Here is an 11,173-nt window from a genome sequence, read left to right as displayed (position 1 = left end):
GTGGTAGGAAGCTGACAAGGAGGATGAAGATGACAGTGGTGGGGTAGTAGGAAGCTGGCAGTGGGGGGTATGAAGATGACAAGGGTGGGGTGGGGTGGTAGGAAGCTGACAGGGTGATGAAGATGACAGTGGTGGGGTGGTAGGAAGCTGACAGACAAAATCTGTGTAGAGTAGCTATTAGGACATCTTTAAAGGTAGCCTCTTGGGATTGAAACATGGGATTTGCCATCCTGGCTTGCTTTTAGGAACTCTGTTGTCAGTTACCCACCCTATAGTTTGGCCAAAACAGTTCCCTTCAAAAGTAAAGGTTGTGTCCTTACTTCTCCAGAGCCCTGTGCTTCCTTCTTTCTCTCCTTTTTAAATGCTGCAGCCTCTTTTGGGCTCTTCAGCAATCAACACTGTGAAGGACTGGAAAGATACGTTTTCCACATTGTGTGGGACAGTCCAGACAGCCAGGGACTGTGCGGGCTTCTCTTATTTGTTGTGGGTGGGACTGGAGCCTGGAGGAGGGGATGATGTCATGTTGAGGTGGGCGGAGTGCCACGCCTGCGCTCAGCATTTCATTGGCTGGCATGGCACCCGTCCTGGACACAAAGTGCCAGTGAGGCCGCAGCGATTGCCAGGGTCTGGTGGGCGGCAGCAACTCACCACAAATCCAAATGGTGCACACAGACAGCACTGCCCGGATAGACTGTGGGACCTACACACTGAACAGCAGCACATTATACATAGGTGCACACACAGTGAGTGACATTCCATGCCCTTTAGAGTCACTCAGCACTAGTCCAGCGTAGCCACGCTGACTGCCCAGCCTGGCAAACTGATCCATCTGGGCCGGCCTGCACCCTCCCAGCTAGGCAAGGCAGCAGTGCGCCCTAGGCGACAGCCTGTCACTGAAACCGGCCCACTGAGCCATCGACCCACCGGGAAACTCCCGATGGCCAGTACATGCCTGTACATGGTTAGGAGTTGTCCCCAAAATATGGACAACATGGGATCTGCATGGGTGTTCTTACCATCAACTGTCATAATAGGCTGCATATCATTGCCCTGAACTGGCTTCCTGATAGTGACAATGGTGAACCATGCCTGAGAAATCTGTATCAACAAGGCTGCTTGTATTCTCCACCCTGCAGAAATACAATTTCAAAACTTTCATTGCTGTATGGATAAGCAAGGAGCCAGGCCTTCCCGAAGAAAGTGTTAAACTTATAGTGGCTACATTTATTTTAACATGTTAAACAGGATATGAGATTTAAAGATTGGATTAAGATCTACTTTAAGTATGACTAATTATATAAAAAAAATATTAACTGCAATTCCTTTTTAAGAATTTTATTAATTATTTATAGTGAAAAAAAAAATATTAGGATTCTGTCAATTTAGTAAGAGTGGTGGAGACGTCTAAAGGACCCAATTCTGGGACTTGTGGCCCCCCAGTCGGTGTATCTTCTGTACTCTCCAGGTCTCAGGTAATACTGACGTCCCTTGTAGTTTGGCTCCTCATAGAACATCCAGTAGCCATCTTGGACATGGACAGAGTGGATGTCATGGAAGCGGAATCTCTCAAAGACATGAGAGCAATCCTCGGTGAACTCCATCATCTGACCTCTGAAGTCTTCTCTCTCGTAGATCCTGATTCTGAAGGAATCTTGGTGCTGTTAAAATATTAAAATAAGTTACACCATAATAACACAAAAGTATTACCAATGAACGACAAGTGGACATAAATTTAACACTAAGCCAATCATTTTTGTAGAGTTTTGGATTGTTTTGGAGGAAGGAATTCAATGTCTTCCCATGTCCTTGGATGCAAAACAAACATCTCTTTCCATTTCTGGTCCTACCATAAGAGCCAAAATTCTGCTGTGACTTTAACATACCTCATGCACTCTCTAAAGTACATTATCCATGTGTTCTAAAGTAAAATTTAATTGGAGTCAATATTTTGGTGGCACCACCCTTCAAGAGTCTCCATTGGAACAAAACAAGAATGCACTATAGAGATAGGATCCAAAAAGTTAATCTCACAGGAGAGACTGCCCTTGTTAGAGATTAGTGATGGCCGAACGGTTCGCCCGGCGGTCGTTTCGCGGCGAATTTCCGACATTCGCGGTCCGCACGTTCGAACGCCTTTTTCCGTCGTTCGCCGCGGCGGACTTACGTGTTTAATGTATACAAGAACTTTAACCTTTGGTGACACGTTTATCATGTGATACAGGACAGCCAATTGAGACATGACAGCACATGGACACTTGTACATTCACCCTAACCTATAAATACACCCGATCCGGTGGCCATTTTACATTCTTTCTTCTGTTAAGATAGGGACAGGTTCCTGTGTGGAGTAGGGAGAGATAAACCACTAGCTATTTGGTACACAAAAGTTCTTTTCAGGACTGGTATAGGTGTTAGGTGTTGATAGGTTTGCTGTGCTGCTGATTCTTGCAGCAGCCTGAGTGTCTTTTGTTAGTTTAGAGAAAGGGAAAGGACGGTGTATGCTACAGGGACAGCCAGATTAGTCTTTCATCATCATCATCATCATCATCATCATTAGCTGTTACTATCAAGGTCCACAAAAGAGCTGTTCCAGTAACCACTAATCGTTCTCTTTTTTTGCCAATTTGTATAGGGACAGGAAGGAAGCAGTGTTGTCAGGCAGTGAGGGTAATTTTAAAGACTTGCTGTTATTATTAGTTCCACAAAGGTTCTTTTCAGGACTGGTATCAGTGGTACAGTAATAGGCTTGTACATGTATAATATTCTTTCTTCCAAATATAGAAAGGATATTATACTTGACTGCTGCCCTTCTGCTGCAGTCTGCTAAACATTCACAACTCACTTGTTCCACAAAAGTTCTTATAAGGACTGGTAACTTGGTATAGGGTGCTACGGTACATAGGCTTGAGTGCGGTACAGTCTGCTGTTCTGTAAGGACCGCTATCGGTCCACAATAGATAGGGTTGACGTGCACCACTGCTGACCGCTGCCCTATACTGCAGCAGTCCTTCAGCGGTATAGGGACTGACGTACAGTCTGCTAAACACTAATACACAACCTGCTTGGTCCACAAAAGTTCTTATAAGGACTGGTAACTTGGTATAGGGTGCTACGGTACATAGGCTTGAGTGCGGTACAGTCTGCTGTTCTGTAAGGACCGCTATCGGTCCACAATAGATAGGGTTGACGTGCACCACTGCTGACCGCTGCCCTATACTGCAGCAGTCCTTCAGCGGTATAGGGACTGACGTACAGTCTGCTAAACACTAATACACAACCTGCTTGGTCCACAAAAGTTCTTATAAGGACTGGTAACTTGGTATAGGGTGCTACGGTACATAGGCTTGAGTGCGGTACAGTCTGCTGTTCTGTAAGGACCGCTATCGGTCCACAATAGATAGGGTTGACGTGCACCACTGCTGACCGCTGCCCTATACTGCAGCAGTCCTTCAGCGGTATAGGGACTGACGTACAGTCTGCTAAACACTAATACACAACCTGCTTGGTCCACAAAAGTTCTTATAAGGACTGGTAACTTGGTATAGGGTGCTACGGTACATAGGCTTGAGTGCGGTACAGTCTGCTGTTCTGTAAGGACCGCTATCGGTCCACAATAGATAGGGTTGACGTGCACCACTGCTGACCGCTGCCCTATACTGCAGCAGTCCTTCAGCGGTATAGGGACTGACGTACAGTCTGCTAAACACTAATACACAACCTGCTTGGTCCACAAAAGTTCTTATAAGGACTGGTAACTTGGTATAGGGTGCTACGGTACATAGGCTTGAGTGCGGTACAGTCTGCTGTTCTGTAAGGACCGCTATCGGTCCACAATAGATAGGGTTGACGTGCACCACTGCTGACCGCTGCCCTATACTGCAGCAGTCCTTCAGCGGTATAGGGACTGACGTACAGTCTGCTAAACACTAATACACAACCTGCTTGGTCCACAAAAGTTCTTATAAGGACTGGTAACTTGGTATAGGGTGCTACGGTACATAGGCTTGAGTGCGGTACAGTCTGCTGTTCTGTAAGGACCGCTATCGGTCCACAATAGATAGGGTTGACGTGCACCACTGCTGACCGCTGCCCTATACTGCAGCAGTCCTTCAGCGGTATAGGGACTGACGTACAGTCTGCTAAACACTAATACACAACCTGCTTGGTCCACAAAAGTTCTTATAAGGACTGGTAACTTGGTATAGGGTGCTACGGTACATAGGCTTGAGTGCGGTACAGTCTGCTGTTCTGTAAGGACCGCTATCGGTCCACAATAGATAGGGTTGACGTGCACCACTGCTGACCGCTGCCCTATACTGCAGCAGTCCTTCAGCGGTATAGGGACTGACGTACAGTCTGCTAAACACTAATACACAACCTGCTTGGTCCACAAAAGTTCTTATAAGGACTGGTAACTTGGTATAGGGTGCTACGGTACATAGGCTTGAGTGCGGTACAGTCTGCTGTTCTGTAAGGACCGCTATAGGTCCACAATAGATAGGGTTGACGTGCACCACTGCTGACCGCTCACCTATACTGCAGCAGTCCTTCAGCGGTATAGGGACTAAGAGTTTTGTCACAGGGTCATTTAAAAAATGACATGCAGAGGAAGAGGCAGGCCCTTCCGCAGGGGTGGTAGGGGTAGGGCAGGAGCAACAGGCTTGAGCCAAAGTGGGAAGTTGCAGAAGGTGCGTTCAATTACTTTAAAGGATGCACCAGACTTGGTTGAGTGGCTCGCTCAGCCTTACTCTTCTGCACCCTCCTCATCCTCTCGATCTGCACCCTCTTCTTCACTCTCTGCTATGTGCACCCCCAAAGACACTACCACCAACAACACGACCACCACCACCACCACCACATACCTTCCGCTTGAGTCACTGGAATTATTTTCCGATCCATATCAAGAGGACATTTCTGATGCGCAGCCACTCTTGGTATTGGATCAGGAAGAGGAGGTAGCAACAAGCGCTACTCAGCAGTCTGACGCCAGTACCCAGATCAGCCCAAGGAGGAGGTTGGTCCCCGGTGTTGCTGCCTACTCCGAGATCTCTACTTATAGCGGTGGGGAAGGTGACGTTGATGATGACGTGTCTAGTGATGTCACGTGGGTGCCCACAAGAGAGGAAGAGGAGGGGAGTTCAGAGGGAGATATGGACCAGCAGATAGGGAGGAGAAGCAGCAATGACTTACATTGCACAGCAGGGACAAAGCAGACTGCAAATGTATCAGGAGCGAGTCATCGACCATGTACGGTCACATCTGGCGCTCCCAGGACACCGGCACATGGCTCCGCAGTGTGGGCTTTTTTTAACGTGTCCGCTGCTGACAATAGCGTTGCCATCTGCAATCTTTGCAGTCAACGCGTTAGTCGCGGTAAGCCCAATACTCACCTAGGGACGACCGCCTTAAGAAGGCACATGAGCAGCCATCACCGAGCCCAGTGGGAGCAACGGAACACACAAAGCCACACTGCAGGCTCTCACCGTCCAGCCTCGTCTTCTACTTCTCCTTCTCCTCTCTCCTCACAATTGTCCTCCACTCCACCTTCCATCACGCCAAGCTCACATTTTTCTGCAAAAAGGCAGGCTTCCGTGGGCCTAATGTTTGAGCGTAAAAAAATGATGATGCCGGATAACCCTCTTGCCCAACGGTTGGCGGCTGGCTTGTCAGAACTCATAGCCCGCCAACTACTGCCATATAAACTGGTGGACTCGGAGGCCTTTCGCAAATTTGTGGCCATTGGAACACCACAATGGAAGGTCCCAGGAAGGAAGTATTTCTCAGAGAAGGGCATCCCAGAGCTATATGGCCATGTTCAGCGGCAAGTGAATGTATCTCTGGCACACAGTGTCGGTGCCAAGATACATCTGACCACAGACACGTGGTCTAGCAAACACGGGCAGGGAAGGTATATCAGTTTTACTGCCCACTGGGTGAACCTTCTGACGGCCGTCAAGCATGTAACCCGTGGCACCCGTGTAGATTTGGTTTTACCGCCACGGATTGCATGCAGGCCTGACTCTTCTTCTCCTCCTCCTACTCCATCCTCCTCCCTCTCCTCCTCAGCTGCCTCCTCCTTTTCCGCTGCTAGCGTCTCTTCCACTGCACCGCCCAAGCTCCCCAGAACCTATTCCACATGCCAGGTGAGACGTTGCCATGCCGTGCTGCGTCTGTTGTGCCTGGAAGCAAAGAGCCACACTGGCCCGGCACTCCTTTCAGCTTTGCGTTCACAGGCAGATGAGTGGCTAACACCGCTCAATTTGACAGTTGGTAAAGTGGTGTGTGACAACGGTGCCAATCTGCTTAGCGCATTGAAACAGGGCAAAATCACGCACGTGCCGTGCATGGCACACGTCTTAAACTTGGTCGTGCAGCGATTCCTTGTCAAATACCCTGGGGTCCAGGACATCTTGCGGCAGGCAAGGAAAATCTCGGCCCATTTCAGAAGATCTTACACGGCCATGGCTCGCCTTGCTGACATTCAGCGGCGACACCATCTGCCGGTCAGACGTCTTATTTGCGATTGCCCGACGCGATGGAACTCAACCTTCTATATGCTTGATAGGCTGCTCCAGCAGAAACGTGCAGTTAACGTCTACCTGTATGAACTCTGCGAAAGAAACGGTTCTGGGGAGCTGGGTTTTTTTTCACCGCGCCAGTGGCTGCTCATGCGCGACACATGCAGACTTCTGCGGCCATTTGAGGAGATCACCAAACTGGTCAGTCGCAGCCATGGCGCCATCAGTGACATGGTACCTTATGCCTTCTTTCTGGAGCGTGCATTGCGTCGTGTCATTGATCAGGCTGTGGAGGAGCAGGAGCGGGAAGATGAGGAAGTCGCAATGCTGGATGAATTCCCAGGGGGGGCTACTCTATCTGAGACAAGTCAACAACAGGAGTCTGATGAGGAGTCAGAGGAGGATGGTGCCGGGGCGGATGAGCAGGAGCAAGAAGAGCATGCTTTAAACCTTTCTGGGATCCCTGTTGTGCGAGGATGGGGAGAGGAGAATGAAGAGGACGACATTATCCTGGATGATGAGCAGGAGCCAGGCCACCACACCGCTTCCACTTTAGTGCAAATGGGGGCCTTCATGCTCCAGTGTTTTAATAGGGACCCCCGTATAAAAAGCATGAGGGTCAAGGACCAGTACTGGGTGGCAACGTACTTAGACCCCCGGTACAAACACAAAATGGCGGAAATGTTACCGCCGTCGCAGAGGGCTGTCAGAATGCAGCACTTCCAGGCCTTGCTTCGAGAAATGCTGCATTCTGCTTTTGCGTGCGCTGGCAGAGGAGCAATTCCCACTCCCAGAGAAGGATTTGCGGGTACCAATCCAACAGCGCCTGCAAGAAGAGGCCGGTTTGAAGATGTGTTGGTGACTTCGGATATGAGGTCATTCTTTCAGCCGACCCATCGACAGGTGTCATCCGGATCCAGCATCAGGGAACGCCTAGACCGTCAGGTGTCCGACTACATTGGGTTAACGGCCGATGTGGACGCTCTGAGGAGTGATGAACCCCTAGACTACTGGGTGGGCAGGCTTGACCTCTGGCCAGAGCTTGCCCAATTTGCAATCGAACTGTTGGCTTGCCCCTCATCCAGTGTCCTGTCCGAAAGGACGTTCAGCGCAGCAGGGGGGATTGTGACCGATAAGCGTACTCGCCTAGCTCACCACAGTGTTAACTACCTCACATTTCTAAAAATGAATGAGGCATGGATCTCGGAGGAATTCAACACATGTGACCAGTAGACCATGTATATGTCTATAAACTATTTTTTTAATCAAGCACACAGACCTTCTTAATTCATTTGGCTCACTTCCTTGACCCAAAAAAGCACACCGTACTATATGCCCCTACCCTCCTCTTTGAAGAGGTTGAGCGGTGTCATATTTCTACTGGGGCTGCTTATGATATCCCTGTGCTGTGCTGACTTCCTCCTGGGGGTTCTTATTATGAAGGGATCACACTATCCCTGTGCTGTGCTGACTTCCTCCTGGGGGTTCTTATTATGAGGGGATCACACCATCCCTGTGCTGTGCTGACTTCCTCCTGGGGCTGCTTACGGTGCTGCTGTCAGTGCTGTATGTCACGGTGCTGCTGTCAGCGCTGTATGTCACGGTGCTGCTGTCAGCGCTGTATGTCACGGTGCTGCTGTCAGCGCTGTATGTCACGGTGCTGCTGTCAGCGCTGTATGTCACGGTGCTGCTGTCAGCGCTGTATGTCACGGTGCTGCTGTCAGCGCTGTATGTCACGGTGCTGCTGTCAGCGCTGTATGTCACGGTGCTGCTGTCAGCGCTGTATGTCACGGTGCTGCTGTCAGCGCTGTATGTCACGGTGCTGCTGTCAGCGCTGTATGTCACGGTGCTGCTGTCAGCGCTGTATGTCACGGTGCTGCTGTCAGTGCTCTGTATTACGGTGCTGCTGTCAGATGCCTCTATCACGGTGCATGTGTCATTCCGGTATGTCACGCTGCTGGTGATCATCTCCTGCACCCTCTTCTTTGCCTACCCTGGTCCCTGACCTTCCCTCTCCTCCATTGCCTTCATTAGCTCCATAGTCCTGAATTGTTAGAACAATTTCCCAAATAAAATAAAAATGCTTGTAGTTATCGATCCCAAATTCACCTCATACATGTATTATGTCATTGTCCAGATGGTGGGACTACGTTTTACCCCCTAATAATTACCACGTGGCCGCAAATTCGACATGAAGGTTTGCAAAGTTCGCCTCCCATTGAAGTCAATGGGGCCCGCGGCGAACGGTCGGTTTCGCGAACGTTTGGGTCCGTTCGCATTTCGCGTTCGCGAAACGTCCCGTCGGAAGTTCGTCCATCACTATTAGAGATAGACTTTAGGTGATTGGGACATCTTTCAGCTCAAAGACATACCAGATAAAAGCCCATACCCTCCCTCACACCACATTCGGTCAGGTTTTTATTTTTGTCTTTGCCCCCATCAGGGAGATTTACTTTATTTATCATGGTGGCCGATGTTACCAAGATTAAACGTGAGGGAAATTACAAAAAACTTTGAGTTGTCACCAGAGCAAGAACAAAACTTTTAATGGGGAAACTTGTTCTGGTGACAATTATTTAAAGACAGAACTTTCTTAACAACTGTTGAGATTTTTAAATATTAAAGAGGAAGTAAACCCTGATGGGTTTACTTCCTCTTTGATTCCCTGCAAAGGTAAAGTATAATGGACTACTATGCAGTAAGCCTTATTCTAGGCTTACCTGTAGGTCAAAGTGGTTTGTAAGGGTTTACAACCACTTTAAGACCCAACTCTAATAACCGTGTTCACACGATTTGAAATGTTGAATGTGATCTTGTTGGCTGAAAGTCCGACCATGTGTACGCTCCATTGAACATTTGTTGTCAGACTTTCCACCAACAAATGTTGGCTAGCAGGTTCTCAAATTTTCCACCAACAAAACATTGTTGTCGGACTTTCCGATCAAGTCCTTCGCACAAAAGTTCATGCATGCTCAGAATCAAGTACGAGTCAGAAGCGCTCGGACTTGTAAAACTAGCGTTCGTAATGGCGATATTACATAACTATTGAACTTTCTTTTTATCGGCTCACCATACGTCTTGTACATCACTACGTTCGTAATTGTTGGCCAACATTTGTGTGACTGTGTATATGCAAGACAAATTGGAGCCAAAAACCTTCAAACAAAATTACACAGTCTTGTTGGACTGTCCAAACGTGTGTACAGGGCAAAAGGATTGGACCACCCCCTCCCTTACTTCTGCCTGATCTCTGGTGGTTGGCAGATCCTTAATGTTGCAGGGGGCTCAGCTGCTGTCTACAGAATTCCCCTTTGAACCCAGGGAAGGGGAGAGCGCTTGGCAGTCTGAGTTTACAGGAAGTGGATTGAATAAACTTGAGTGGCATTCAACCTAGAAGAGGAATGGTGTTCGATTGGTGAACAAGTGATTCTGCAGGGGGCAGCTCTGGGGATAGGGTGAGTGTAGCAGCTTTTTTGTATATTAAACAAATGATGGCAACCAATTTTTTTTTTTTTTTTTGTGGGTATTTTTTAACCCACATTGATAATATTCTTTGCAGCAAAAAAATAAAAATGGAAAAAGCAAAATGATTTAATAAAGAGTACAAAAGTGTTACCTGGGGGCTCAGACGCACAGATTTAATGGAGTCATTGTAGCCCATCCATTGCTGGAAGTCAGGATAGTCTCCTCTATGGAGGAAGTACTGGTGTCCTCTGTAGTTGGGGAGCTCATACAGGATCCAGTTCCCACTCTCCACACGGATGGAGTTGCAGCGTCTGAAGTATGAGGACAGGTCGGGACATTCAGAGTTACACTCGTAAGAGCGACCCTGGAAGTTTTTGTCCTCGTAGAAGATGATCTGGAAAACAGAAATGGAAAATACAATGGTAAATTCACAGTGGAAATTATTAGCAACTCACAGAATGTTTTACCATTTTTACTTTTTAGAATACTTAGCATTTTGGATTTCTTTTGTTTTGTTTTTTGTATTCCTTCTTTAAAATACTTACCTGCAACTGCTTTCGTAAGAGACCACAACGTTTTTTTTTTTTTTTTTTTTATTACTATTAGCCTTAACATATAGTGTCACTAAAATAAAAAAGCCAGTGACACAATAGTGGGTAATCATATTTCTTATAGCAGTATTAGTAGGTTCTTACCTTTCCCATGTTGCTGGATGTGTACTCCAATGCTGTAATGAGGCTGACATCAAGAGCACAGGCTTATATACATCCACAACTGCTTACACCCTCACCTGCTGACACCATGCACAGTATGCACAAAGGGTGGATTTTCCCATTACTATGTCTTTTTTGTGTATGTGATTCTTTACACCTATTGTGTGTTAGTTTTTGCTTGTGTTAGTGTTATCTGTCATGAGAAGGGGCCTCTTTTTATGTGTGAGTACTATCACTATACCATTGAACTCATGTCTACTGTAGACTTCAAGGCTTACAATGATCAAATCAGGGGAATCTGTGATTTACACATTTTCTGACCCTCTTATCTGTAGAGGATGAAACTCAGGATTCAAGTCAATATACTGTATACACGATATTACCAAAAGTATTGGGATGCTTGCCTTTACATGCACATGAACTTTAATGGCATCTCAGTCTTGGTCCGTAGGGTTCAATATTGAGTTGGCCCACCCT

General features: G+C 47.6%; 1 protein-coding gene across 1 annotated transcript; it reads right to left on the bottom strand.

Moving 5' to 3' along the window:
* Window positions 1–1,319: 1,319 nt before the first annotated feature.
* On the bottom strand, window positions 1,320–10,783 carry LOC143975649 (gamma-crystallin-3-like). The gene is made up of 3 exons (XM_077478139.1): window positions 10,679–10,783; window positions 10,135–10,377; window positions 1,320–1,658 (listed from the first exon to the last, which is right to left on the bottom strand). The coding sequence occupies exons 1-3, from the start codon at window positions 10,685–10,687 to the stop codon at window positions 1,383–1,385; spliced, it is 528 nt and encodes a 175-aa protein (XP_077334265.1). The 5' UTR covers window positions 10,688–10,783; the 3' UTR covers window positions 1,320–1,382.
* Between the last annotated feature and the right edge of the window lie 390 nt (window positions 10,784–11,173).

This window comes from Lithobates pipiens, unplaced genomic scaffold (genome assembly GCF_037356315.1).
Source record: "Lithobates pipiens isolate NorthernLeopardFrog02 unplaced genomic scaffold, aLitPip1_a1.2 Scaffold_13, whole genome shotgun sequence".
In the NCBI taxonomy this organism is placed as follows: domain Eukaryota; kingdom Metazoa; phylum Chordata; class Amphibia; order Anura; family Ranidae; genus Lithobates; species Lithobates pipiens.
This window is presented reverse-complemented; position numbering and strand designations above follow the sequence as displayed.

Bases quoted from the DNA above. Each gene is read 5' to 3' on its own strand.
- LOC143975649 (XM_077478139.1), bottom strand. The intron at 1,659-10,134 runs GTAACACTTTTG...ATATTTTAACAG, and splicing joins CTGTGCGTCTGAGCCCCCAG to CACCAAGATTCCTTCAGAAT.